The sequence below is a fragment of the Anomalospiza imberbis genome, chromosome 13, assembly GCF_031753505.1.
Source record: "Anomalospiza imberbis isolate Cuckoo-Finch-1a 21T00152 chromosome 13, ASM3175350v1, whole genome shotgun sequence".
In the NCBI taxonomy this organism is placed as follows: Eukaryota; Metazoa; Chordata; class Aves; order Passeriformes; family Viduidae; genus Anomalospiza; species Anomalospiza imberbis.
Genome location: NC_089693.1, coordinates 18,276,429 through 18,303,181, shown reverse-complemented (window position 1 = coordinate 18,303,181; position 26,753 = coordinate 18,276,429). Strand labels below are relative to the sequence as shown.

At 54.2% G+C, this 26,753-nt stretch overlaps 1 protein-coding gene across 1 annotated transcript in view; it reads left to right on the top strand.

Annotated features, from left to right (window-relative positions):
• The window catches only part of HCN4 (hyperpolarization activated cyclic nucleotide gated potassium channel 4), a 105,780-nt gene that overhangs the window by 64,691 nt on the left and 14,336 nt on the right, over positions 1–26,753 (top strand). The window contains exons 4-7 of the mRNA XM_068204331.1: positions 9,744–9,962; positions 22,146–22,292; positions 23,421–23,661; positions 25,796–25,960. Coding sequence (XP_068060432.1) covers positions 9,744–9,962; positions 22,146–22,292; positions 23,421–23,661; positions 25,796–25,960 — 772 coding nt within the window. The remainder of the gene's footprint in view (positions 1–9,743; positions 9,963–22,145; positions 22,293–23,420; positions 23,662–25,795; positions 25,961–26,753) is intronic.

Here is a 26,753-nt window from a genome sequence, read left to right as displayed (position 1 = left end):
GGGGCAGGTCCTGCAGGGACACAGTGCCCGGGGCAGGGAGGCAGGTCCTGCAGGGACACAGTGCCCGGGGCATGGAGGCAGGTCCTGCAGGGACACAGTGCCCGGGGCAGGGAGGCAGGTCCTGCAGGGACACAGTGCCCGGGTTTGGGGGCAGGTCCTGCAGGGACACAGTGCCCGGGTTTGGGGGCAGGTCCTGCAGGGACACAGTGCCGGGGCAGGGAGGCAGGTCCTGCAGGGACACAGTGCCCGGGTTTGGGGGCAGGTCCTGCAGGGACACAGTGCCCGGGGCAGGGAGGCAGGTCCTGCAGGGACACAGTGCCCGGGACAGGGAGGCAGGTCCTGCAGGGACACAGTGCCCGGGTTTGGGGGCAGGTCCTGCAGGGACACAGTGCCCGGGTTTGGGGGCAGGTCCTGCAGGGACACAGTGCCGGGGCTCGGAGCAGGACCGGCCCCGGCAGAGCCGCAGAAGGCAGGAGCCAGGCTCCCTCTCCTGGCACCGAGCAGCAAGGAGCAGGCATGGAAACTGCTTCCCGCTGGAATCTGAGTATATGGAGTCCCAGAGACAGGGCTGGGGCTGGTCCATAATTCCCGTTGCTGGTCCCTTTGCCCCATACCCCCTGGAAGGGTCGGTGTGGCCGCCCACCCACCCTGGAGTGAAACACGGTCACGGGATGAGGAGCCAGACTGCCCAGTGCCATCCCAAGCTGTGCCCTGCTCTTGCTGGGAGGGAGTTTGACACCATATGGCAAAGGCAGGGCAAATTCATGGTACCTTTCAACCATCTTGCTGAGAATTCAGGAGCTTTTATTCAAAGGGACAATGTCCAGTTGATTAAGCAGCAAACACTGACAAAGCTTAAAAAATTGCCTGTTATTGCAGTAACCTCCAGATTCCCCCAGCCAATTTCTTCTTGAATAAAGGAAATAATCAAGCACTGGGGCAGAACAGAACAAATGTAAAATGTATCAAAGATGTGCCAGCCTGCCCTGCCTCCCAGGTGCAGGGCTGTGGGCACAGGCTGCCCGTGCCTGGAGGAGTGAGCATCCATGGAAAAGTCATCTGTTTGCTGTTTGTTTATTCATTTCTCCTCTCTGCAATAACGGTTCTCTTCCTGCTGCTGCCAGACTGCCAGCTCTGGAGCCTGGAACCCTCTGCTTATCTCCAGCAGAACAACAACCTGTGCAGCAGCTGCCTGGGCTTCCCCGTGCTGCCTTTTCATTATTGATGTGCCAGGAGCAGCCAGAGATTGGGGCCCCTTTGTGCTGCCGGGGGCCAAGAGGACGCTCAGCTCCTCATGCCAGGGAGCTCAGAGGTGCAGGTAGCCTCATCCCCACCCAGGGGTGACCTGGCCATGGCAGGATGGCTTCAGAGCAGCAGATGTGGACCACAGTTCCCTCGTCCCAACGTTTGGCTGCTGCTGGCAGCAGCGGCTCCTGGCTCTCCCCATCCATCCCTCGGGGCAGAGGTGCAAGCTGGGCTTGAAGCTGCCAGCTGTAGTCACAGGGAAGGGTCTGCAAAAGTGGCAGGACATGGGACAGAGGAAGGAAAGATTTAGCCAAGGCAAATCTTAGCAGCAAGGCTGGGGAGAGAGGGGAGGATGCATTCCAGAGGCAGGAAGGCTCTGCAGGCTCCAGGAGGGCAAGGGAGGAAGCTCCTATCCAGAGCAGAGCTTTCCTCATGCGGCAGCCTTGTCTTCCCAGCCTTGAGAGCTTCTGAAGCTGGGAATTAAACTTGCCTTGGGAGATTTTTTCCTGCTTCTTCCCTGCAGCTAAATCACTTTTTTTTTTGTTCCACTTAAAAGAAGTGAAAAAAAAATCATTATCTCTGAAAATGGAGCCTCAGGAAAGTGGAATGAAGAACTGGAGAGATGCCCCACCTATAATTCAGGAGGCTTCCACTCCAGAAGCTGTGCAGGAATATGCCAGCCCCAAAATAGCCTGGGATTAGAATATTTAACAAAGAGTACAGTAGTTCTTTGGGGAAAAAATAGTTTTTTTCTCTCAGTAATGTCCTTTAATCTCCTGAGAAGCTTTCCAGGCATGTCACTGGGACCAGCAGTGGATGTGTATGGCATTATCAGTGAAACAATTTACATCTAATCTGGAGGGGAGTACTGAGAGAGGCCACGGAGTCAGGAAACAAGAAACTGGAGCTCTGGGCTCTTCTCAGGCTTTGGTGGCAGGATGTGGATGGAAGGTTCCAGCATGGCTCTGTGTGATGGACACAGCTGGGAGGGGAGAGGCCAGGATGGCCTCTGTGCCAGGGAGCCAGGATTTTGGGACATTCTGTACCAGCCTGGTGTGAGCTCTGAGGAGATAAATAAATATCCTTGGTGCATGGCTGCCCTGATTACACACAGGAGCCAGAAATCTGGGAAAAGGGGAATCTTCTGAAGCTGCTGCAGCCAAGGGGAGCTGGAAGTGAGGTCCAGATGCTTTGGAGGCTTTGTCTGTGAGTGTGCTCGTGCTGCTCTTGCTCTGCTCCGGGGTTTCCCACCACTTGGCACTCCATAAAACCAGCCCTCATTTCCATGCTGCAGGGAAAGAAGATTCATCACCTCCCATCTGCTTCCTACAGGTTTGATCCTCATCCAGGGGATTTGTGAAGGGTCTGGTGTTGCCAAAATCATCTCAGGGCCTCGATGAATCCCCGAGTCTGGTTCATCTGGGTGTTTTGCACATGCCTGGTGTTCCGTCTTCAGCAGCCGTGGAAGCAGTGGGTGTCTGGCTGACTCCTGAAGCGGCAGGGCAGGATGTTTGCAGTATTAATTGCTGAGTCCCAATCCCAGGGGCTTCAGCATTAGCTTTCCTGCAGTGCACTTTATTAAAAACTGGAAACACTGGTGAGTCAGCTGCAGAGTGTGTGCTGCTCCCCCAGAGCTGGCCTGGCAGCTCCTCTCCCAGAGATCCCAGCTCTGCTGAGCCCTGAAAGCTGCTGGGAACACGTGGCCTCCTCCCATGGGTGCTGTGCTGAACCCACACTCCCTGCAGGGAGGGCAGAGATCCCCGAGGCCAGGGCAGCAAATTGATCAGCCTCCCCTCCACCAGAACACGTTCCTGTGGAGCCCTGCCCCTCCCTGCTCACAGCACCTTGCTGAGGGCTGCTGATGGAAAGAGGGAAGAGGAATGGCTGCAGAGTGTGGGAGAGAGCAATCCTGCACAGACCTGCTGTGATTCCCAGCTCCCCCCCCTGAGCCTCTGGGCCAGCACATCCCTCCCGACCTCATTCAGGCACAGGAATCTGAGGGAAATTCCATGTTCTGGAAGGTCTGTCAGGAGCAGCAGGAGCAGGGCTGCTCCCGTGGGATGGGAACCTGGAGCCCAGGGTGACAGACACAGGGAGTGCCCTCCCCAGCTGGGGCCAAAACCAGTCCAAGCCAGGGTGGGCAGAGCAGAATGACCCATATCTGGGAATATTGACCTTTCCAGGGAAGGCAGGGTGTCAGGCAGCTGTCACCCAGGGACTGTCCAGGGAGGCCAGCTGGGAGCAGCATGAGATGGGGACAGCAGCAGGGCTGGAAAGGAGGCAGAAGCACTCTGTGCACGGGCCTGGGTACAGTACCACGAGCCCAGGCAAGGTGTGGGTGCCCAGGTCTGCATCTCCAGGAGCACAGGGTGCTTGGGAGGGCTCCCAGGAAAGGCTGCCTGGGACAACTGGGACAGGGGCACTCAGAGCCCTGAGCAGATCCCTGCTGGCAGGTGAAGGCCATGTGGAGCTTCCCTTGGAAACAAGCCCGGAGCAGGCGGGTTCTGTCCGAGGTGAAGTTTGACCTGTCATCTCCATGTGTTCCCGCACTACTCCCACCCTTTAAACTGGATGTGGAGGTGTCTTTTCCCAGCCCAGCAGTTCCAGGGGTGGGCAGGGATGGTCAGAGACAGCTCCTGAGTTCTCCAAGTGTTAATGGTGTAAGTCAGGCATAACATTGTCCTGTGGAGGCTTTGTCCATGAGTGTGCTGGTGCTGCTCTTCCTCTGCTCTGGGGTTTCCCACCACTTGGCACTCCATAAAACCAGCCCTCATTTCCATGCTGCAGAGAAAGAAGATCCATCACCTCAATGACAGGACTACACCCCTATCCCAAGAACTTCCAGTACTTCTCCGTGTCTTTACTCATCTCACTCCTCTCCAGGGAGGATTCAACCAGACACGCTCACATGTACATCAGAACCAAAACACCCTGTCAGACACCAGTTTGCCTTCAGGTGCTTCTGTAAGGTACTGCAGAACCCAGCAGTGCCTTTGAAGTGTTCCGGGAAAGTGTCTCCAAGTATTCAAAGGTGGATCTGAGCAGGCCAGACTCTAATGCCATAGAAGCCCTTCCAGCACTGCCAGTGTGAGTGTGAAAAACAAACCGGTCTGAGAAACTGCTTCAAAGTAATTTCACTGCCTTTTGCAAGGTCTCTTGGTGCCTCTGAGATAACCCCCTCTTGACTGTGAACAGGCACAGATTTGCAGCTCTGCTTTTGCTTGCTTTGGGATTTGCTTAACGAGGAGTCATTTTCCCCCTGCAGTTTAAGGCCTCATTTCCCTCCCCTAATGGGCCATTTTAGCCACTCCAGTATCTGGAGTGGTGCAGCCCTGCTGCCGTGGGGGCTGCTGGAGTTGGGTATTAGAACAGGAACAAGCTGTGGCAGTGTGAGGCACCTGGTGCTGATAAACCCGTGTCCACACTGCATCTGGAACCTCTTCTAGTCTGGCCTAAAGTACTGGGGCCTTGACCTGTCTGCTCATCCTGTGGAAAAAAAAAACCCTGAAAACTGAAGAGGTACCAGGACCTGTAAGTGAAGAATCCTCACAGAGCATCCAGTGCTCTTCACACTTGGTACCCTAAAGGTAATTGCTCTGAAAGGCTTCCCCTTCACAGAAGTGCCTCTCTCTGAGCAGTCCTCAACATGCTCTCCCAGCAGAGCTGGCTGCTCGGGGTTTGTTTGGAAAGCTCCGTGTTTTCCTGCAGCTCCCACCCCCCAGTCTGTCATCCCTCAGCCATCCCTCAGTCTGGCACCCACAGCCTGTCCTCACAGGAGCCCTGCTGCCGCTGGGAATTGGGCTGGGGCTCGGAGGTGTGCAATTCCCAGGGAGCCAGCAGTGTCTGTGCAGGCTGCAGGGGCTCGGCGTGCTGGATGTCAGAGTTTTACATGACTAATTCCTACAAAACACTGGCAAGCTTCCTTGTAAACAGCACTCCTGAGCAGCAAGTTGCTGGAAGAATGGCTTTTAAACCTCGAGCCTGCCTGGTACCCAGATGTTCACAGCCACTAAAGAGCCTGGCAGCCAGTTTTCCAGCTCAGCTATTACTGCTCTGTCTGCCCAGATTCCCTTTGGAATTTCAGCTCAGCTTCCTTTGTCCCTGCTCTCAGATCTGTGGTGGAGATGTGCTGCCCTGTTAAACTACTGCCACACTGAACTCAGAGGGCAGCAGCATTCCTGCAACAGCCAGTGAGGAATGGGGAAGGAATTCATCCAGCAAGGGACGGTACAGGACAGCAGCTGCACTGCTTCCTGTGCCCCAGTACCACGGACTGTGAGGCTCCATAGCACTGGCAATGTGCTGCCCACCTGTGCAGGGATGCAGCATTTTAAGCAGAGTGGCCAAATGTGACAGCTGCCTGCTGCTGTCTCAGGATGAGGGACAATGGATGGGCTAAAGCCAGGGAAGTCACAGCAGCTTCCATGCCCTGAGTGCAGGGCTGAGGGAAGGGGGCTCCTGGAAGTCACAGCAGGTGCCCTGAGTGCAGGGCCATGGCTTCAGGGTGCCAGGAGTGCAGGGCTGAGGGAAGGGGGCTCCTGGAAGTCACAGCAGGTGCCCTGAGTGCAGGGCCATGGCTTCAGGGTGCCAGGAGTGCAGGGCTGAGGGAAGGGGGCTCCTGGAAGTCACAGCAGGTGCCCTGAGTGCAGGGCCATGGCTTCAGGGTGCCAGGAGTGCAGGGCTGAGGGAAGGGGGCTCCTGGAAGTCACAGCAGGTGCCCTGAGTGCAGGGCCATGGCTTCAGGGTGCCAGGAGTGCAGGGCTGAGGGAAGGGGGCTCCTGGAAGTCACAGCAGGTGCCCTGAGTGCAGGGCCATGGCTTCAGGGTGCCAGGAGTGCAGGGCTGAGGGAAGGGGGCTCCTGGAAGTCACAGCAGGTGCCCTGAGTGCAGGGCCATGGCTTCAGGGTGCCAGGAGTGCAGGGCTGAGGGAAGGGGGCTCCTGGAAGGGCAGGATGCCTGTGGTAGCTGTGTGAGAGGCCCAGTGCCCACACAGAGCAGAAGTGGGTCTGCAAAATGCCACAAAACCTGGGGGTGGAAAATGCACCCGCCACTTCTTTGGCCAGGCCTCAGAGCCCCAGGACAGGCCTGGAGGCAGAGGAGCAGGAGGGGTCCCTCCTTTGGCCTCGCACCTCGGGCAGCTCCCGTGGCCAGACCCTTCCTGTGCCCTGGCCAGGGGACAAACTCCCTGTGCCCTGTCCTGCCCTGTGTGCAGCTCCTTTGGGCTCCTCACACACGAGCCTAGGGCACAGCCAGCAGCAGTCACCAAGTCTTAGTCTCTGGCCCCTCTCTCTTGGCTGCAGGGTGGTTTTTCCAGGTTCCTGCTCTGTTGGGAGGTGAGCCCAGACAGGCTGGTGCCAGCAGCAGGAGCAGTCTCTGCTGGGCTGTGGCTGTGCCACTGCTCCCGTGTGGGCTCTGCTGTCACTTGTGTGGCTTTGCCCTTCTTGTTGCAGTGGGAATCAGGCCTGTCTTGCATAATGAAACTGAATCTGGCCAGGTAATGCTATCAGCTGGCTTTGTCAGATTTATGTGCTTATCTCCTAGCCAAGCATCAGCCCTCGGCAGAGGTTCCAGCCCTGTGCCACAGCTCCCAGCCAGCTTTGTCACTGTTTGCTCCCCATAAGGTCAGTGAGAAGTGTCCATGGGCATCAGTGGCACTGAGAGCTGCTTGCAGGGAGGTCATCAGCCACCCAGCTGGCTGTGATGAGATACCTCCAGGAGGTGCCCAGTGAATTCCACAGCTCCCAGCACTTCTGGCCACTGGTGCTCTGGACAGAGGTCACAGGAGAGCTCCTTGTTTATTGACAAACCAGCAGCAGGCCTGTGCAGTGACCTTCCAAGCTGCCACAGCACCTGTGTCTGCAGAGCTCCATCCATAACCTTGGCCCCTTTCAGGAACAGGGAGCAGCTGAGGAATGCCCAGTGCTGCCACCAGTGTCACCCAGCAGAGGCACTTCCACATCCTTGTAAGAGCCATGTGTGATGACAGAGCCGTTACTCGTCAAGGTTTCACAGCAAGAACTTGCTGGCAGATAATACCCACGGGATGGCAAATGCACCTCGAGCAGTTCCATGAGCTCAGGCTAATCAGAATCGCCAGGAAACTTGTGCTGGTTTTTCTCTCTGTGCCATGCTGAGGTGCTGCCTGTGGGAGCTGCAGTGGAGAGCACAAGATGTCTCAGCACTCTCTCCTGGCAGGACGTTGCTGCTCTCAAATGACACCATTTGTAATTCCTCAGCTCTTTGAAAAAGCCCGGCTTTGTACTGAGAACTTGCTGTCCAGGCATTACCAACTTAATTTTCTACCCTTCTCATCTCTCCAGGTAATGACCAGAGACCCTGGCCATTTCCTAAATTGCTGGGCTGTGATTTTCCTCATTCTTAGATACTGCTGCTGGCAGCCTTGCCCAGGCTCTCTGTTGCAGTTCTCAGTTCAAGTCAATTTCCCAGGGGAGGAAATTATTTGCTTCGGTTCCCTCTCCCACACGTGGGTCATTGTGAAAATCTCCCAGTGCATCATCTGGGTTTATCCCAGGTTACCAGCAGGGCACACTGGCTGCCTTCCCTGCTGGAAAAAGCACATGGAGTCTCTGAAAATCAGGGCCAGAGTGGTGATCTCAGATCTGGGATCTGGGCTTATTTTTCCAAATGGACTGAGCTGGGTTCACTGGGGCAGTGAGGGCTCTGAAATTAAATTTCTTGTGTAACAAAGAGTAAATTTCTTGTGTTGTGGTGCCTCCAACAGGGATTTTTGAGTGCAGTTGAGGACATTGAGGTGTAGTGTCTCAGGGATATGGGAGTTATGGGGCTATGGGGGCCTTGAGGTATAGGGGGCTCAGGGAGGGCTATGGGAGTTATGGGGGCATTGAGGTGCAGGGGCTCTGTGAGGGATATGGGAGTTTTGGGGGCACTGAGGTGCAGGGGTCAGTGAGGGATACAGGAGTTATGGGGGTGTTGAGGTGCAGGGCTCTGTGAGGGATACAGGAGTTATGGGGGTGTTGAGGTGCAGGGGTCAGTGAGGGATACAGGAGTTATGGGGCATTGAGGTGCAGGGCTCAGTGAGGGATACAGGAGTTATGGGGGTGTTGAGGTGCAGGGGTCTGTGAGGGATACAGGAGTTATGGGGCATTGAGGTGCAGGGGCTCAGTGAGGGATACAGGAGTTATGGGGGTGTTGAGGTGCAGGGGCTCAGTGAGGGATACAGGAGTTATGGGGGCATTGAGGTGCAGGGGTCTGTGAGGGATACAGGAGTTATGGGGGTGTTGAGGTGCAGGGGCTCAGTGAGGGATACAGGAGTTATGGGGCATTGAGGTGTAGGGGTCAGTGAGGGATACAGGAGTTATGGGGCATTGAGGTGCAGGGCTCAGTGAGGGATACAGGAGTTATGGGGGTGTTGAGGTGCAGGGCTCAGTGAGGGATACAGGAGTTATGGGGCATTGAGGTGTAGGGGTCAGTGAGGGATACAGGAGTTATGGGGGTGTTGAGGTGCAGGGGTCAGTGAGGGATACAGGAGTTATGGGGCATTGAGGTGTAGGGGTCAGTGAGGGATACAGGAGTTATGGGGGTGTTGAGGTGCAGGGGTCAGTGAGGGATACAGGAGTTATGGGGGTGTTGAGGTGCAGGGGTCTGTGAGGGATACAGGAGTTATGGGGGTGTTGAGGTGCAGGGGTCTGTGAGGGATACAGGAGTTATGGGGCATTGAGGTGCAGGGGTCTGTGAGGGATACAGGAGTTATGGGGCATTGAGGTGTAGGGGTCAGTGAGGGATACAGGAGTTATGGGGCATTGAGGTGCAGGGCTCAGTGAGGGATACAGGAGTTATGGGGCATTGAGGTGCAGGGCTCAGTGAGGGATACAGGAGTTATGGGGCATTGAGGTGCAGGGGTCAGTGAGGGATACAGGAGTTATGGGGCATTGAGGTGCAGGGGTCAGTGAGGGATACAGGAGTTATGGGGGTGTTGAGGTGCAGGGCTCTGTGAGGGATACAGGAGTTATGGGGGTGTTGAGGTGCAGGGGTCAGTGAGGGATACAGGAGTTATGGGGGCATTGAGGTGCAGGGGCTCAGTGAGGGATACAGGAGTTATGGGGGTGTTGAGGTGCAGGGGCTCAGTGAGGGATACAGGAGTTATGGGGCATTGAGGTGCAGGGGCTCAGTGAGGGATACAGGAGTTATGGGGGTGTTGAGGTGCAGGGGCTCAGTGAGGGATACAGGAGTTATGGGGCATTGAGGTGCAGGGGCTCAGTGAGGGATACAGGAGTTATGGGGGTGTTGAGGTGCAGGGGCTCAGTGAGGGATACAGGAGTTATGGGGGCTCTGAGGGGTTTGGGGCTTGAGACTCCATAGCCCTCCTAGCTTTCAAAGACCTCTCAGCCACCAAAGAATTAAATTTCCCGTGTAACACGTCGAGGTGCCTCCGACAGGGATTTTTGGATGCAGTGCCATGGGTGCTTTCCTGCTCCATATCCATGTCCCCGTGCTGAAGCTGTGCCCCTGTCCCTGCAGAACGACTCCTGGGGGAAGCAGTACTCGTATGCCCTGTTCAAGGCCATGAGCCACATGCTGTGCATCGGCTACGGGCAGCAGGCGCCGGTGGGGATGTCGGACGTGTGGCTCACCATGCTCAGCATGATCGTGGGGGCCACCTGCTACGCCATGTTCATCGGCCACGCCACCGCCCTCATCCAGTCCCTGGACTCCTCGCGCCGCCAGTACCAGGAGAAGGTAAGGACAGCCCTGCTGGGCCGGGGTGGTCTCTGTGATATCCGGAGGGAGGCCAGGGTGGTCTCTGTGCTGTGTGGAGGGAGCCTGGGGTGGTCTCTGTGATATCCAGAGGGAGGCCAGGACGGTCTCTGTGCTGTGTGGAGGGAGGACGGGGTGGTCTCTGTGATATCCAGAGGGAGGCCAGGACAGTCTCTGTGCTGTGTGGAGGGAGGATGGGGTGGTCTCTGTGATATCCGGAGGGAGGCCAGGACGGTCTCTGTGCTGTGTGGAGGGAGGATGGGGTGGTCTCTGTGATATCTGGAGGGAGGCCAGGGTGGTCTCTGTGCTGTGTGGAGGGAGGATGGGGTGGTCTCTGTGATATCCAGAGGGAGCCCGGGGTGGTTTCCTTGCTGTGGAGCAAGCCAGGACTGTCAGTGTGAGAGGCCAGGGCGCTGTTCCTTGGCCACTCATCCCCATCCATGCACTCCAACACCCTCAGGAAGAAACAGCAGCAGGATCAGTAAACAGCAGGGCAAGGAGATGATTGTTGTTGTCTCTGCCTGTCTTTGTACACCAACGTTATCAATGGCACAGGTACCTAAAATTTAAAGTCACTTCTTCCTTTCCCACATCTTGTTTCAAGCCCCAGGTGAATGCTCCAGAATGTGCAGCTTTTGTTTAGCAAGTGCTCTCTGTAAAAGTATCCAGATTTTTCACTCCAGTAATCCTGAGTGAAGCTGCAGAACAAGCCCCAAAGCCCAGATCAAGGCTCAGGAGCTCGGAGCAGGTTCCCCAGGTAGCTGTGGAATTAATGGCACCATTGTGGGATTGCAGAATGGAGGGCACAGCCAGAAATGTCACATCTGATCAGGTTGCCACTGCCACAGTCACTGAATCTGTGAGCTGGGCAGGGCATCCAAAAAATGCAGCTGCCCTCAGTCTCAGTTAGTGGGGCTGGGGAGGTCTTATGGCCAGGTCTTGTGGGTACATTTGATCTGGAGACTAAGAGGAATTGTTCCTATTCTGACCCTGCCAGGTGCAGTTTAGGTGAGAGGGGAGCAGTGATTCAAGTGCAGAAACTGTGACCAGCAGGCACTGATCAGGTGAATTTAAATTCAGGGAGGGGGTGGGATGACCTTGGAACAGGTTTGAGACACAGAAATTACAATGAGAGCAGGGCAGAGAGGGAGAGCAAAGAAGAGCAGAGGTTGACTCATGCTTGGAGCATAGGGAAGATCCCAATCCACAGCTAGAGCTAAAGGAGGGGGAATGCCCAGGAGAAGAGCGTGGAGGCCTGGCATGCATCCAGAGCATCCAGAGTTTTAGCTCTGTGTCACAGCTGAGCCGGGCTGATCCCCACGGAGAGCAGGGCACGCCAAAGAGAAGGACACTGCAGCACTGGGAATGCAGGCTGATCAAATCTCAGGATGCAGAGTATTTATTCAAATGTGTTTGAAGTAGCACAGAAGTCAAGGACTGATCTGCAAAGCCAACCACCTGGCCAGCCTGGCACAGCCAGGACTGCACCTGCAGCACTGGGCACTCCGGGCTCTGGCTCCAGCCTGCGCTCAGACAAGGGCACAGCTTCACCCTGGCACTTGGACTCCAGGCAGTGCTCAGGAAATCAGTCCCCAGGAAGCCAGCAGGGACTGTGGAGGGGGTGGCAGGGACAGTGGGAAGTGTGAAAGCCTGGTTAGAACATGGAGATGTGAGTGAGAGGGTTAACAGACCCAGGAGAAGAGCTCTGACAAAGGCAGCGGGGAGAGGATTGAACCAAGGGTCTATCTCCTATGGCAGGTTCATTTCCCAAGTTATCCTCTGAGGATCAAAGCCTCAGGGATTGACTACGTTAATTTTCCTCTTGCAAATGGGACAAGTGATGGCCTAAAAACAAATATATATTTACTTTCTGCATTCCTTAGCACTTGAATAGCCATGATTAAAATGAGGCTGCTGCGTGATTTGCAGCCCTGCAACTCAATTTAGTTCAGTCCTCCTGGGACAAAGTGTCTGCTGAAGCAGATTAGAGAGAGAATCTCAGCAAGTTTGGAGGTTGATTGGTAGAAGCCAGCAGCAGCTGAGAAACCCCTGCTGAGCACCCTGTGGGCTCTGCCTGTCCCTCAGCACTGCTCAGCCTGCAGGGGCCTCGGGAGCTGTGCTGGGAGTGGCCAAGGAAAGGGACACCGTGGGGAGGGAGAGGATCAGCGCTAACACAACCAGGAGAGGTTACAGCTGGAGCTGCCCTGGGAGGCTCTGCTGTGTGGGACCCTCAGGACAAGGTTCAGGAGCGGGTTTTTGGGGAGGTTTCAGACTGTCCAGACCTCTGCCAACCCACTGGTTCTTCCCTTGGACAAGCAGGGCTTTGGAAAACAGGAATAAAAGCCGAGCTGTGCTGTCTTTTGGCTTCAGGAGCAGGCTTGTGTCACTCTGCCTTGGATTCTCTGAACACTGGGACATTCAATCCCTGTCCTGTCAGAATCTCCTCCTGGAGCCTCTCACTCCATGCCGTGCTGGTTGTGCAAGGCAGGGAAGCTGGGTGGATCCATGGGGTGGCAGAAGCCATGGAGAATTCAGAGGGAATGCCCCGCTCCAAGCAGGGAGGTGCTGCGGTTCCTGGGTACCAGGGCACAGCCCCCTGTGGCACAGAGCCCTCCCAGCACATGGAGGGGGCACAGCCATGGTGCAGGGCCAGGCCTGGCCTCTCTCCAAATGGGAACAGCTCTTTGGATGGGGCTCTCTGAAGGGACTGTTTGACCTCCAGCCCCAGAGGCAAAGTGAGGAGGGAGCTGTCTGTCCCATCAGAGCTTCCCATGGTCACAGAGTCAGCAGCAGGATCAGGAGCTGGTCTTCTCTCTTAACCTCAGCCTGGAGTTGAACTCCACAGTATCCTGCCATCTGTTTCCTGTATGTGAGACACCACCACCACAGGAGGTCCTTCCTGAGGGATTCTGACAGAAAATGTCCCCAAGTGCTGTTGTGCAGTGTGGTGTTGTACCTGAGTGGATGTGACAGCTCTGACCAAGAACTGAGCCCGTTCCCACCCGGAGCTCCCTGCCACTGTGCTCAGCTGGGCACAGTGAGCCTTCCTGGCTTCCCAGACCCTCACTGAGCTCTTTTCTTCTCCCACATTAGTTTTCTGTCACATCAGTAGGTTGAAAGAGCTTATTTTTGAGCCCAGTGAGTGCCAGAGCTGGTGCAGGTGCTGGTGGAGGGGGCCAAGGACAGGAGCAGGGGTACAAGACCCTCTCCAGCCTTTACTTCATCACTGGCTGCAGAATCCCCCCCCAGGCTGTGTAACTGTGGCTCACATCAGAGGAAGGCTGTTCCCTGCCCAGGAGAGGAGTAAATTAGCTAGATATGCCCATTATTTTAATGCTTTTTGCAAGTTCTCCTATTAATTTCTTTCCCTAATCCTGCAGCTCAGCTGGATTAGTATTTCTGTCAAGTCACCACGCACACCCTCTCCTCCTCCACAGTGCTCTGTAACCTTGAGGGTGGGGAGGGTGATGGTGCTGCTCTCTGCAGTTCCTTGGAGCAGGGCAGGGACATTCAGCCCCCACTGTGAGAAATTATACTCACTTCCAAAAAAATTTTAAAGGTTTATTAAAACCTTACCAAAAATACAACAGAAGACTGAATAGAGAAAACATTACAGCGCCGGGAGCAGAGGATCTTTCCCACCACGTGCTCATCCACACAATGGAGGCTTTGCCTTTTAACCCTTTAGCCCTCCCAAAGTTCTGTCCATCGACTCCTTCTTTGCTGCCCAGTGCTGGAGATCACTTCCTGACATCTTGATTGGAGGTCAGGTGCTGCCACAGCAGCGAGCTGAACCTCCCAAATGTCCCAAACCCAGGGCACCCCTGATAACAACACAATGGGGGGTGAAACTTACCTATGAAACTTCTCTTAACATGTATACATGATATTTGCCTTTTAATTGTGAGAGTCCACCATCACATTACTCATCTATCCCAGTCGGGGTCACTCTCCCATCCCAGTGGGTGCAGGGAGGCTCAGCTCCCCAGGTACACCCAGAGCAGGCCCTGCAGTGATGCCTTGGGAAGGCTGACCTCGAGCAGACCTAGACTGAGCTAAGGACAGAGTAGGGATTGGTTAAGAGGCCTCAACAGATCCACCTTGGGCAGCACAACCCAAAATGGTCACGAAATGGACAACCGGTCACGAGGTGTCTCACTTTGATAAGTTCTGCTCCATTTGCATATTGGTGTTAATTGTCCAATTCCAGCTTTAGCCCATGCAGTCCCATCCTTGTTTTCTCTCTTTGGTCCATGCTGTTTGTGCTCTTGGGGCTGAGATCTGGATCATTTGTCTTTGGTCCCAGCTGGAGCAGGAATTGTTTTGTCTCCCTGCTCTGTGAACAGAGCTCACCATCCCCTAACACGAAGCCCAGACCCACACACTGAAGCAGCACAGAATGTGAAAATATAAAAGCTAAAGCTGAGGCATCACTGAGAGGCAGGGCTTGCTGCTGTTAGCACTGCAGAGCCCAGTAAAGCCCTAATCTCTCCTTCCAGAGCCTCATGTCCCCTCAGGATCTGCTCTCCTCACTCCTTCCTCGCTCCTCCTCCCTGAGCAGTCCATGCAGTGCCTCTTGTTCTTAAAATACCTCTTGACTCTGGGTAGGGACTTGCACTTTCCCTTGTCATTGTCCTGAAGCAGCACATGCTGCAGCAGGATTGCAGGGGGACACTGAAGAGAGAATCACTTCAGAAGCCCTGCAGAGCACTGCCAGCACCCCTCAGCTCCTCACACCTCTGCACAGCCCTTCTGCCCACAGCTTATCCCTGCTCTGCCTATCCAAGCACTTCATTGCACAGCTGGAACATTTCAGCCCTTCTGTCAGCACCCTGAACTCAGCAAAGTGAAACTGGGGAAGGTTTAGTCATGGAAAGGCTGAAATAAAACAATGGGAATGTTCTATCCCTGTTGGGGGTGCTGGACCAGGATTTGTTGAGGGGAAATCCAGACAGTGCCCTTGGCCTGCCCACTGCTCTGAGAGCTGGGGACCTGTCCTGGGGCTCAGGCAGTCCTTGCTCCTTCTTGGAGACCAGTGTAATAATAGTAAAATAATAGTTTTAGTTTAACAGTAAAATAATCGTTTTATTAGCAACAAGTTTAAAGGGCGGTTTGGGCTTTTTTATGGTCCATGAGGAAACTGTGGAACTCACAGCTCCAGGGTGCTGCAGAGCTCCAGAGTCTCATTAACCTCAGAATATTTAGATAAATTGACTTGAGGAAAACTTTTCAGGTGTTGCTGAGTGCCCAGATGCAGATCCAGTCCCTGGCATGGGAATCCCAGATCTGCTTTGTCAGTGGGCAGGAGCTGGAGTCCTCCTCCTCCTCCTCCCCCGGGCACCCGGGGCAGAGGAGCCCTCACTGCCCTCTGTGGGTTTGGGCTGCTCCCCGTGAGCCTGTGCAGGGAACTGGGGGCACACATCCTTCCTGGATAATCCCACCAGCCTGGCACTGTGCTGATGGGCACCCCGTGCCCACAGAGCTCGTTAACCCTTTGCTGGGGCTGTGGTGGTGGCTGGGGCTCAGGGGGGCACAGACACACCGTGGTGACTCTGGCAGCCGCTCTGGGAGCCTGCAGTGGGCACACACTGCCACGGTTCCCACTGCTCCCCGCCACTGAGCTGGCAGGGGGGAGCTTCACATCCTCTACCAGTCTGGGCAGGGTTGGAAGTGACATTCCCGAGAGGATTGGTCACCAGGAAGTTCTCAGGGATTGTCCCCGCATTCCCTGAGCTCAGAGGCATTCTGGAGAAGTCTCCTCCTGAGCCAGCACCCATGCTGGAGGTCAGGGAAGCTGCAGAGCTCACTCACTCCTTGGGTAATGTGTGTGAAGGAGAGGGCAGGGAGTGCAGCACTCCAGAAATTAAAGGTGTTTGCAGCACTTAATCAAATGCAAAATGTAATCAAATTTCCTAATTGGAAAGAGTTTGGAGAGCCTGGCTTTATCCTGTCATGCCTGCACTGAGTTTTTGTTCCCTCTGTGCAGAGATGGACTGAGCACTGTTGTGTCCCACTTTACTATCAGTCAAAACACCCTGGGTTGATAACAAGGCTGATAAAGGATGGCTTCAGTGATTGTGTCACTGGGCCTGGGGTCCCAGCACTGCTCCAGGACAACTTTGCTTTTCTGCAGTCAGGGTGTTCTGGCTGCTTTGCAGAGTCAAAAGAATGCAAGAAACGGGTAATGGGGTGTTCATCTCAGCCAGAAACTCAGAAATTGAGTCAGTTGTTTTGGGTTTATTTAATCCTTTCCCTGAAAGAATCCTGGGTTGGTTATAAAACAGAAATGTTTGTTTAATGAAAACCTCAGGGCTTCTTTTCAGGATGTCTTGTGGTGCAAACTGCCTTAACCAGACCAGGGCTGAGCAGTTCCTGCTCCTGCAGGAGAATATGTCATTGGTGGACTTTAACTTGGTTTGCCCATTCCTGAGAGCAGGTCCTGTCTGAGGCTGTAAAACATGTCAGAAACAGCGGGGTTGCAGCTCAGATTGTGACATCTCCACCCTGGGCCTGGAAGGCAGACGGGTCCTTCTGCCCTGTGACCACACGTGGCACATGCCTGTGTTGTCATGGCAAGGCAATCTCCCTGCCTTGGCAGCTCTTCCATCCCAGGGAGGGATTTCAGACCTCAGTATCAGACTGGGAATTCATGTTGGCACTCGAGCTGTACATAAATAAATAGATAAATAAACCGAAGAGCTGATGCTGCAGCACAGAGCCTCCCCCAGAGCCACCTGTCCTGCTGCTCCCAGCAGTGCTGGTCCCTCACTGCACACACCCCCTGCTCCCCTGTCCCCATCTCCAGCCTTTGGGGACACTTTTCACCTCATTCTCCCCTTCTGCAGAGAGTGCTGCTGTCCCTTTGCCCTGTCCCATTCCAGATGTGTGGCACCAGTGATCTGACATCTCCACAATGTCCTATGATATTTCTAAAGATGGATTGACCGTGACCAAAAGTGCCCTGTGCTGGCCTGGTGCCTTATGGCAGGATGTGGCCTCTCCAGCCCAGCCAGGCATTCCCTTCAGGGGCCATTCCCAGGGAAAACAGGCTGTTCCATAGCCATGATGTGCAGATTTGTCCATATTGCATTCCCTTGGCATGCACAGGATTAGACTTTAGGGCTCAGCACCCACAACATTTCATGCAGAGAGATTTGCTTTGAGAAAAGCATCTGCTCTCCTCAGAGCCCCGAGCAGCAGGGATGGTCAGAGGCAAACAGGGGTTTCATCAGGCTCATTATTGATCCTGCTCAGCCTAGTGGCATCTCCTAGCCCAGGAATGGGATTGTTCAAAATCCCTGCCTGAACAGGAATGGGATTGTCCAAAATCCCTGCCTGAACAGGAGCTGATGGGAGCGAGGGGAGGCAACTCACAACCATCCCCAGTGCAGGGAATATTAGACAGAAAGTGGGAGAAAAGCTCCAGGAATTGTCTGTACCACAGCAAGAGATCAGGAGCCTGACTTTGGGTGAGATAATTTCCCAAGGTACCATGCAGTAAGGGAAAAAGTGTTCCAGGTTTCCCAGGAGGTGACATTTCAAACTCATTTTCTGGTGGAAATCTAACAAAATGAGCACAATGAGCGAGGGCCACGGTACAGGAATCAATGAATTCAGCCTTTGGAAAGGCTCACAGCCAGGGCATCACATAAAACTCTTGAAGAACGGAGGTAGCTCCCAGATTTTTGTCCCAGAACTTCTGTTGTTCCCTTAAACCCCTCCTGCAGTCCTGTGACTCCTTGAGAATGACCATGTGGAGTAAGATGTAGGATAGAATAGATCCTGAGGGTGGGAAGAGAGAAAAAACCCCAGAAGTCAGCATTTCTTTGGGTTTGATGATTCCTGAAAGCTGGGGAGCTGCACTGTTTGACTTCTAATCAGAGATCAGGGAGAAGAAACCAAAGATCCCAGTGTGTCCTGTCAGCACCCTCCATGTGGTGCATCCCATGAGCTGATCTTCCCCCTGTGGAGCACTGATCCACTTGGAAAGCCCCAGCACTGGACAGGGTGGCTCTTAGCCCAGCCTGGGCAGACACCACCATCCTTCCCTGAGCTGAAATGCTCCTCTGGAGCCTCCTTCTCCTTCCACAGGTGCATCTCTGGTGCCTTCTGTGGGCTCCAGATACGGAGATATTTGTGACTGGGATTCAACCTGGTGCCACAGTGGTCTCAGCCTAATCCTGGAAGGATCCAAGCAGTGCCAGAATCATGGAATGTGCATGGCTGGAAGGGACGCTCTGGGATTGTGGAGCCCTGCACGGGACACCCCAGCAATCCCCCCTGTGCCTGGTGGTTTTCTCCTTCAGAACTGGAGCGAGGAAAGGGTTGAGCCTGTTCAGTGATGTATCCCTGCCAGAGAGAGGAGGGCTCCTGATGGATATTGAGGGCAAGGAAGGAGTTAAAAATACTCAGTTCACTTTGGGCTGTGAGTGTCAGAGCTTTGGTAGAAGGGGAGGGATGTGGTGAGAGAGGAGGGAAAGTGGCCAGCTAGAGAAGCAAAAATCCTCAGCTGAATGGTTTCCTTTTGATATATTAATACATCCTTCAAGGGCTATTTGAGGAAAAACAGACTTAAGAAAATGAGCTGGGATTTAAATGGGCTCGATTGTCTTCAGAGAGATTTCAGTAATTCCTAAATGAGTGTTCTTAGCTGAACTCAGAGGCCACTAAGCTCTGAGCACAGGTCAGGCTGGGGACAGGCAGACAAGTGGGAGGCTGAGCAGACGAGGAGGAGGAGGCAGGAGGGGAAAGGGCTGTCAGGGGGGCCTGGCTACAGCTGAAAGGCAGCAAAGGGACACCAAGTGGCTTCAGAGAGGGCCAGCTGAGTGTGGCATCATCTGCCTGATCCCACAAGAGTGGGGCTTCAGCAGCTCCAAGGGAAGGGGGAAAACCCCAGTGAATCTTCAGTTTCTCAGACATGGAAAGAAGGGGTTGATGCTTTCAATTCTGACCCCATCTCTGCACAAGGGAGAGCTGAGGACCCCAAAACCCTCATGGCTGAGAGGAGGGAGCACCAGCAGAGGCAGGAGAAACAAGATCTCCCTCTCCTTAACCATGACAGAGAATGATGGTTCCTTATTTCACTGTTTGCTTTTATAACCCTGATTTCCATTTGCAATGGGAAGCAGCACCTTTACTGGGGAAGTAAATTTGTCCTGTTTTCCCTGGGAGCCTTATCTGGGGACAGCGGTGACAGGGGACTCTGACAAGCCCTGGGGACACTGCAGAGCAGTAATTTATTGCTCTTTGTTGCAAAGCCATAAATCCACATTCAGTGGTGAGTAAGCAGAGTCCCAGTCACCGCGTGCAGCCTGTGCTGGTGCATTTTGGAGCACAGGGATGTTTTTCCCAGGGAGCAAAGGGCAGCTAAGATGGACAGCAAGTGCCAGTGGAGGAGAGGACAGGGGCAGGGGCAGGTGGCTGCAGCAGGTGAGGATGGACACCTGGTGACACTGGTCACTGCTCCAGCCCAATCGCTGCACTAAAGCTGAGAGCCTAAGGGGATATTTTTGGCAAATCATTTATTCAACAAAAATGCAGCATTAAAGCAAGCAGAGCTCTTTGTGGATTTTAGATGAATTTAATAAACCTGAGTCAGCAGAAGCTCGTGCCTAATGATTTCCCTTTCCATGGTGAGAGTCCCACACATCCTGTGCCTGGTTTGCCAGGTCCCATGGGTGTCTCAGGCTGCAGTGCCTCTCCGGTGGCAGGAGACATCTGTGGTTAGATGAGCCAAAAACCCTGAAACCTTCTGCTTGGAACACCATAACCTCCAAAATTCTCTTTGGGTGAGTTGCCCACAAGGGAGCTGCTGTTTTCCACTCTGCTGCTGCTTTCCACTTCCTTTCCCTCCCTCATTTCCTCGGGGCACCCAGCACATCCCATCCTGCCTCAGCCAGTCCCTGCAGAGCCTGAGCCACGCAGGTGACAGAGGGCAGGGGCCAGTGCCAGTGGGAGGTAGGGACTACCTTGCCTTTGGTCAGGCTGGAGGGATCAGGAATATTTCCAGGCAGTCCCTGTGCTTTGGGAGTGCCAGGAAGCCCCAAGTGTCCCCTCTGCCACCTTGGCTCCTTGCAGTGATGCCCTCTCCTGCGTGGGGCAGACGGAGCTGGCAGTGCCAGCACAGGCTGTCCCTGGAGCAGGACCCAGGGCTCTAACGAGCACAACTTCACTAACCAAGCTCTCCTGCACTAAAGGGACATTCAGGGACACGTTTACCAGGAAGAAGAGGGGAAATAGGGCTGGGAAAGGAGCAGCACAGTCCTTTTGTCAGCAATTAGTGCAGTACACACTGAGGATTGTGTCCTGTACTGCCACCAGTGAAAGGAGCGTGACCATTCCCTGCACACACCTTGTCCTGCAGCACCTGCAGGGCAGCAGGATCCTGGTACAGCCCTGGCCCTTGGGGAGGTGTCCTTTACTCACAGAAAGCACCATCCATCCCCAAAGCTGCTCTGCCATCAGTCAGAGTGTGCCCTTTATTCTGCTGGAACTGGCACCGTGGAAATGAGAGCCATCAGGTGAAAAGCTGGATGGATTAGGGTGAGTCCTCAGGGCACAGGAGCGAAGAAAAGGGGAAGAAAGTTCTGGGAAAGCAAAGGTTCCATCGTGGCAGGGTGGGCAGGAGCACAGAGGGGAGAAGCAGCAGGCTGGGCACTGCAGCTCCAGCCCAATAACCGGGCTGTGGATCCAGGCGTGCTCCTCTGCTTGCTGTGAGTGCACACCCAGGGCAGGTTCTGTGCTTGCCCTGCTGCAGCCCCTGCTCCAGAGGTGCAGCCCAGCTGGCCACTGGCCTGCCATGTGCCATGGAAAAGCCTTCCCTGGGTGTGGGTTTGTGATTCACCCTAGGTGAGAGTAAAAGGAACAGGCTGCTGCTGTGCCACACCAGTTTTTATTCTCTATTCTTCTAAGATCTTCTGAAGGTGAGAGTTCTAAGGGGATACAGTGTTAGCTCTGCCATGGTAGCAGTAGTGAAACAGCAACAACTGAGTGGGATCTTGAGTAGGTAGTAAGTGAGCAGGAAGGGTCTCTAGCATATAGAAGTATAGGTTAAATATGATTATAAACTAATGAGTTTAATACATTTTTTTAATCTAATCATGCCCTAATTCTAGTGGTCATAATATTTTACACAACATTACTAGAGTATTACTCAGAACATATGTATTTCTATCAGTTTTTCTTGTTTATGGGAACAATATAGCTAAAAAATGTGAACAACAGGTTGAGTTTACCTTTTGTCTGGGGCAGGGTAACCTTATGGAAATACCACTACCATGGTACAATTGTGCCTAAGGACAAAAAGGCCTCTGCTTTCTGCTGCAGTTTTTTAGATACTCAAGGCACTTAGTGTAAGTTTCTACTAACAGCTAAAATCTATATTTCTATTCCACTTTGTGGCTTCGTGTATCTCAGTTTCTCTAGGTATTTCAGTTCAATCCCTGGGCCTGGATTTCTTTCTGGGTCTGTGCCCTGAGGGGCTTGCATTCCATCACCTGGGGGCATTGGGTGTCTCCTGCTCCCACCTGCACAGTCCTGTTTGCTGGGAGGACACTCCCAGCCAGGCACTCCTTCCTCAGCCCTGCTCCCAGCTGGGCCCCCGGCTGGGCAGTAATTAGCAGTGACTCCATGTATTACAGAAGGCTGGTTAATAATCTTTATTAAGAGACTCATTGCTCTTTTATAGACAGTTACAATACAGGCTGACTTAATTGGTCCTCTAGTCCAAATACCATCGCCATTGGTTAATTAAGAAACCACCCTTTGGTAAACAAATCTCCGTGACACATTCCACATGTTCACAACAACAGGTGCAACAAGTGAAGATAAGAATTGTTTCTCATTCTTTTCTCTGATCTTCTGACAGCCTTTTCCAGGAAGATGCTTGGGAAAGTTGTGTTTCTCTCTGTGGTGCCACAGGGCTGCGTGGAGGGGAGCACAGGCTGCTCAGCACCCAGGCAGTGAGCACAGGGCACCCAGCTGAGGATGAGTTTAAAGGTTAAACCAAGGGGAGCCATTTGGGGGACACAGCAGGCTAGTCTGCAAACTCCCCGTGGATGGCACCGGCCTTCCCTGCTGCTCCGGGTGAAGGAAGCAGGGCCAGCACGTGCTGCCCATGAGTTTGTGGCATGTCCTGTGACCGGTGCCCTCGTGTCTCCTGCTCAGTACAAACAGGTGGAGCAGTACATGTCCTTCCACAAGCTGCCCGCCGACATGCGGCAGCGCATCCACGACTACTACGAGCACCGCTACCAGGGCAAGATGTTTGATGAGGAGAGCATCCTGGGGGAGCTGAGCGAGCCCCTGCGCGAGGTAAGAGGGCAGCCAACGGGCAGGGCACTTCCCCACCACCTCTGGCAGCTCTGGAGCTCCTGGGCCAGGGGCTCAGGAAGCTCCCACCTCTTGTATTGGGCTAAAACTTGGCATGGAGTGCTGGCCTCATCCGTGGGGGGTCACAGGAAGAAGGCGCCTTCAGAGAAGCCCCCTTTCCTTCCCAGCTGAAGCCTGGCAATGCAGGTTGTCCCTGGGATGTCACCAGTATGTCACCCTCCAGCTCCAGATGGGGCCTGCCTTCTGTCTTTGTCCCCCAGCAATGTCCCTCCATGGGAGAAAGAAGAGCTGAGCAAGTGCCAGCCTGGATTTAAAACTAGTTTTGCTGAAGTCTCAAAGGGCACTCCTCTGAAAACCCCTGTGGGGGGACACAGATGCTTCCGCAGCTCTCTCTCTTCCTGCTGCAGTTATCCCTGTTCTCATGGAGTGCTGTGCTGGGTGATGGGCTCAGCATCACGTCCTGAGTGGGAGCTGCTGGGGCACAAAGCAGCTCCTGAGCTGTCACCTCTGCGAGTGACAAAGAGCCCTGGGGGAGGCACAGCCTGGCTGTGCTGACAGCTGAGCTGGGCTTTCTTCAGCCAGGCTTGGTGATCCAAGCTCTGCCCAGTGCCTGGTGAGCACCTCTGCCTCCTCTCCTGACACTGTCCCCATCTGCCCGGGATCATTCTCCTCCTGGGCACATTTGTGCTGTTTAACAGCTCATTGACAAGCAAGGGCAGCAGAGAACGAGGCGCTGCCAAGGTGAGTTATGACACCTGCCCAGAGAGAAGCCCTGGGCTTTGTCAGACAGCATTTCACTGCTGCTGTGCTCCCTCACAGCCCAAGGTTTCCTGCAGAAACAGGAATGCTGTGTGTGTTTGGGAGGTGAGTGTTGTCCCTGCTCGGGGGAGGCAGAGGGGTGAAGGCAGTGAGCGTGGTGCTGGCTCCAGCACTGCTGTGAGCATCCAGAGCCCATCCAGCCTGCACCAGGGCAGCCAGACCAAGGCACAGCCGGTTTATCCCACTTTAAACGCACAGGTCAGGTGGGGGATCTTCACAGGACATTAGGTGTTGACTAACCATATGTGTGTCCTCTCCTCTTCCTCTCTCTCCTTTACCCACACCTCTCAGGAAATTATCAACTTCAACTGCCGCAAGCTGGTGGCCTCCATGCCCCTGTTTGCCAACGCAGACCCCAACTTTGTGACGTCCATGCTGACCAAGCTGAAGTTCGAGGTGTTCCAGCCCGGGGACTACATCATCCGGGAGGGCACCATCGGCAAGAAGATGTACTTCATCCAGCACGGCGTGGTCAGCGTCCTCACCAAGGGCAACAAGGAGACCAAGCTGGCTGACGGCTCCTACTTCGGAGGTGTGTGCTGCTCGCTCCACAGCCACACCACGGCTGTGCTCAGCCATTCCTGATCCACGTGGGACTGACCCCAGCACCTCCTCCTCCATCTCTGGGCAGTGTCCCAGACAGGGGATGGTGCAGGGGTGTTGGATTAGGCCCTTTTCTGACCCAGAGATGGGGCAACTGAGAGGTGTTTTAAAACATTTTATTCCATTTTCAGTCTCTCATGAAGGGTGAGACGACGCAGATGTTACAATTCACACCATCACAATCAGAAACCCACTATTTCCTAATTACAATAAGTGTTTCTTGGCCTATCAGCTTTTGTCACACCATGCTGTACATGCCTTAAAGCCAATCATCTAAAATGCACCTTTCAGAGTTCCATTTCTCCAAAGTATCCAGTCTTACTTGCCAGGCCATCCTTTGAAACTTGTTTCTGGTTCCATTTATCTCTCAGCAATGTCTGTCCTACTCCATGGCATTTCTAAGTCAGCATTTCTTATCTCAAGGTTTGCACACAGATGCACACTGTGTGAGCCTTCTGTCAGGCTTGGAGAATTCTCTACAAATCCATTTCCCACACAGGGAGAGGTGACTCGTGGGCACTGCAAAACCTAGGTCATAAATAACAGCAAATCACAGCAGGGAAACTTGGTTCTTGCAGGTTCATTTCCTTCTGACAGATGGGTGAAGCTGAGAACCTAAAGGTAAAAAACGACTGGTTCTCAGTTTTCAGCAGGCACATTCCTACTCCTGCTGTCCAGCATCTACTGCATGAGGGGCTGCATAAACACAGAGAGAAAAACTGTCCCTCATCTGCCCTGCCTGTGGCTCAGCAAAGTGTCCTGGGTGTCAGCAGGCAGGCAAAATGTGCGAGCAGCAGAGCTCTGGAGCAGCAGGACCAGCAGGAGGCTGGGAAGGATTTGGGGCATTGCTCTCATGTGAAACACAAAGCCCCCTCTCCTGTCAGAGCCCGTGCAGAGCTCAGCCCCAGACAGGCTGCAGGACAAGCTCTGAGTGCACCACCTCTGATGATCTGCTGAGGGGAGACAGAGCAAAACCTGCCTTGCCTTGCCTTCCCTTCTGGGAGGCCTTTCCTCCAAAAAAATCCCTATTGCATTTCCCACACTCCTGTTACTCCTGGTTCATGTGGAACAACCTGCCTGCACCTCACTTGGGTACAAGGATTGTGCAGCCTGGCATTTGGAGCTGGAGGGTTGGAGTCAGGATACCCTGACTGCCAAATGGGATTGAACTTGCCCATGACATTCCATCAGAACTCCTCACACACATGGCACTGTCTCCTAAGCATCATTTCCTTGGGAAAGTAGCCCAGGAGCACACTCATAACCTTGTGGTGCTGCTGTACCAGGGCTTTGGGTAGGCTCAGCATGAATCCAAGGAATGGTGCAGGAGGATTGGCACCCGACACACACAGGAAGCAGAGTGCTGTCACTCTGCAGCTCACACCATCTGTCCTGAAGTGCCTGTCTGTGCTGCCCACACTCTGTGTAAGCAGAGGAAAAGCAGGATTTGGGAGCTGTCTGTTGGGTGTTCAAGGAGCTGTGCTTGAATGCGGGGCTTTGTGTTCAGTAACCAGCTGAGCACTGAGGAGTGTGTGACAGCAGTGTATATACACCCAGAGCTGGGAGGTGCCACTGATCTGGCTTTCCCTGACAGTGCTCATGGCACAGACATGAAAATCTTTGAAAACTGTGGAAAGACAAATGTTCCAGCTACAGGGATCAAAATTACAGCGAGGCACCAAAGGCACAGATCAGCACAGAGCCTCTCTACAAATCTAGAAACCATTGGCTTCAATGAGAGCACAGCTTGACCTTCTGCTCCCAGTGCCCGCAAGGAGCTGGAGAAACACAACTCCTCCAGTGTGAACACACAGTGCTGCCTTTGATAATCCCCCAGAACAAACCTTGTCTGCCTGACTGGACCAGCAGAACCCCCGAGGGGCAGCTGTGTGTGGCAGCTGGCCCCCGGTACTTTGAAATGTTGGTGCACACACAGATGTGAACTGTGGCTGCGTTTTCTGTGGGAGGGCAGGCTGGAGGGAGGCTGTGAGGGCACTGCAGGAGGGTTGCAGGGGTGCTGCTGGTGGTGTCCATGCCCTGTCTCAGCCTCTCTCTGCTTGCAGAGATCTGCCTGCTGACCCGCGGCCGGCGCACGGCCAGCGTGCGCGCCGACACCTACTGCCGCCTCTACTCCCTGTCCGTGGACAACTTCAACGAGGTTCTGGAGGAGTACCCCATGATGAGGAGAGCCTTCGAGACCGTGGCTCTGGACAGGCTGGACAGGATTGGTGAGTACAGGAGGGAGAGTCTCCTTCCTTACCCGCTGCCTTGGCAGCCCTTCTCCAGGCTTGGTGCTCAGTTCTGTGCTGGAGTTGGGAAGTGAAGGGGATCCCAGCCTGCCCCTCCTTGTCCAACTTAGCTCCCTCAAGGAGTTCAGTCTAAACCTACTGGGGGTAAGTGTAGGTCGGATATTAAGGAGAAATCCTTCCCTGTGAGGGTGGGCAGGCCCTGGCACAGGGTGCTCAGAGCAGCTGTGGCTGCCCCTGGATCCCTGGCAGTGCCCAAGGCCAGGTTGGACACCAAGGCTTGGAGCAGCTGGGACAGTGGAAGGTGTCCCTGCCCAAGGCAGGGGGCCTGGGCTAGATCACCTTTAAAGTCCATTCCAACCCAAACTATTCTGCAATTCTGTGATGGTCACAGCTCACAGTGACCCATCCCAGGGTGCTCCCTGTCCTGTGGGAGACACAACCTGTGCTGCAGACATCCTTGTCCAGGTGCCTCTTCCCCAGCTAAGGAACAGGATAACGTTCCTTGGTCACAGCCAGAAGTGTTTAACAGAGATAAAGTGACTCATGCAAGGTCATGCAGGAAGGCTGCAGAGCTGAGGAGCATTTTGGGGTCCCAGTCTAATCCTGAAGCTCCTTATCCATCCCCTCAGAGTGGAAAGCTCAGTGGAGCTCTGGGCACAATGCAGAGTGCCAGGAGGGTGATGAGGTGAGGGGGTTGGGGGCATCCCAGAAAGGGGTGCAGTGTCTCTGGGGCTTCTCCTGCCAGGAACACTGGATTCTGTGCATCTCATTA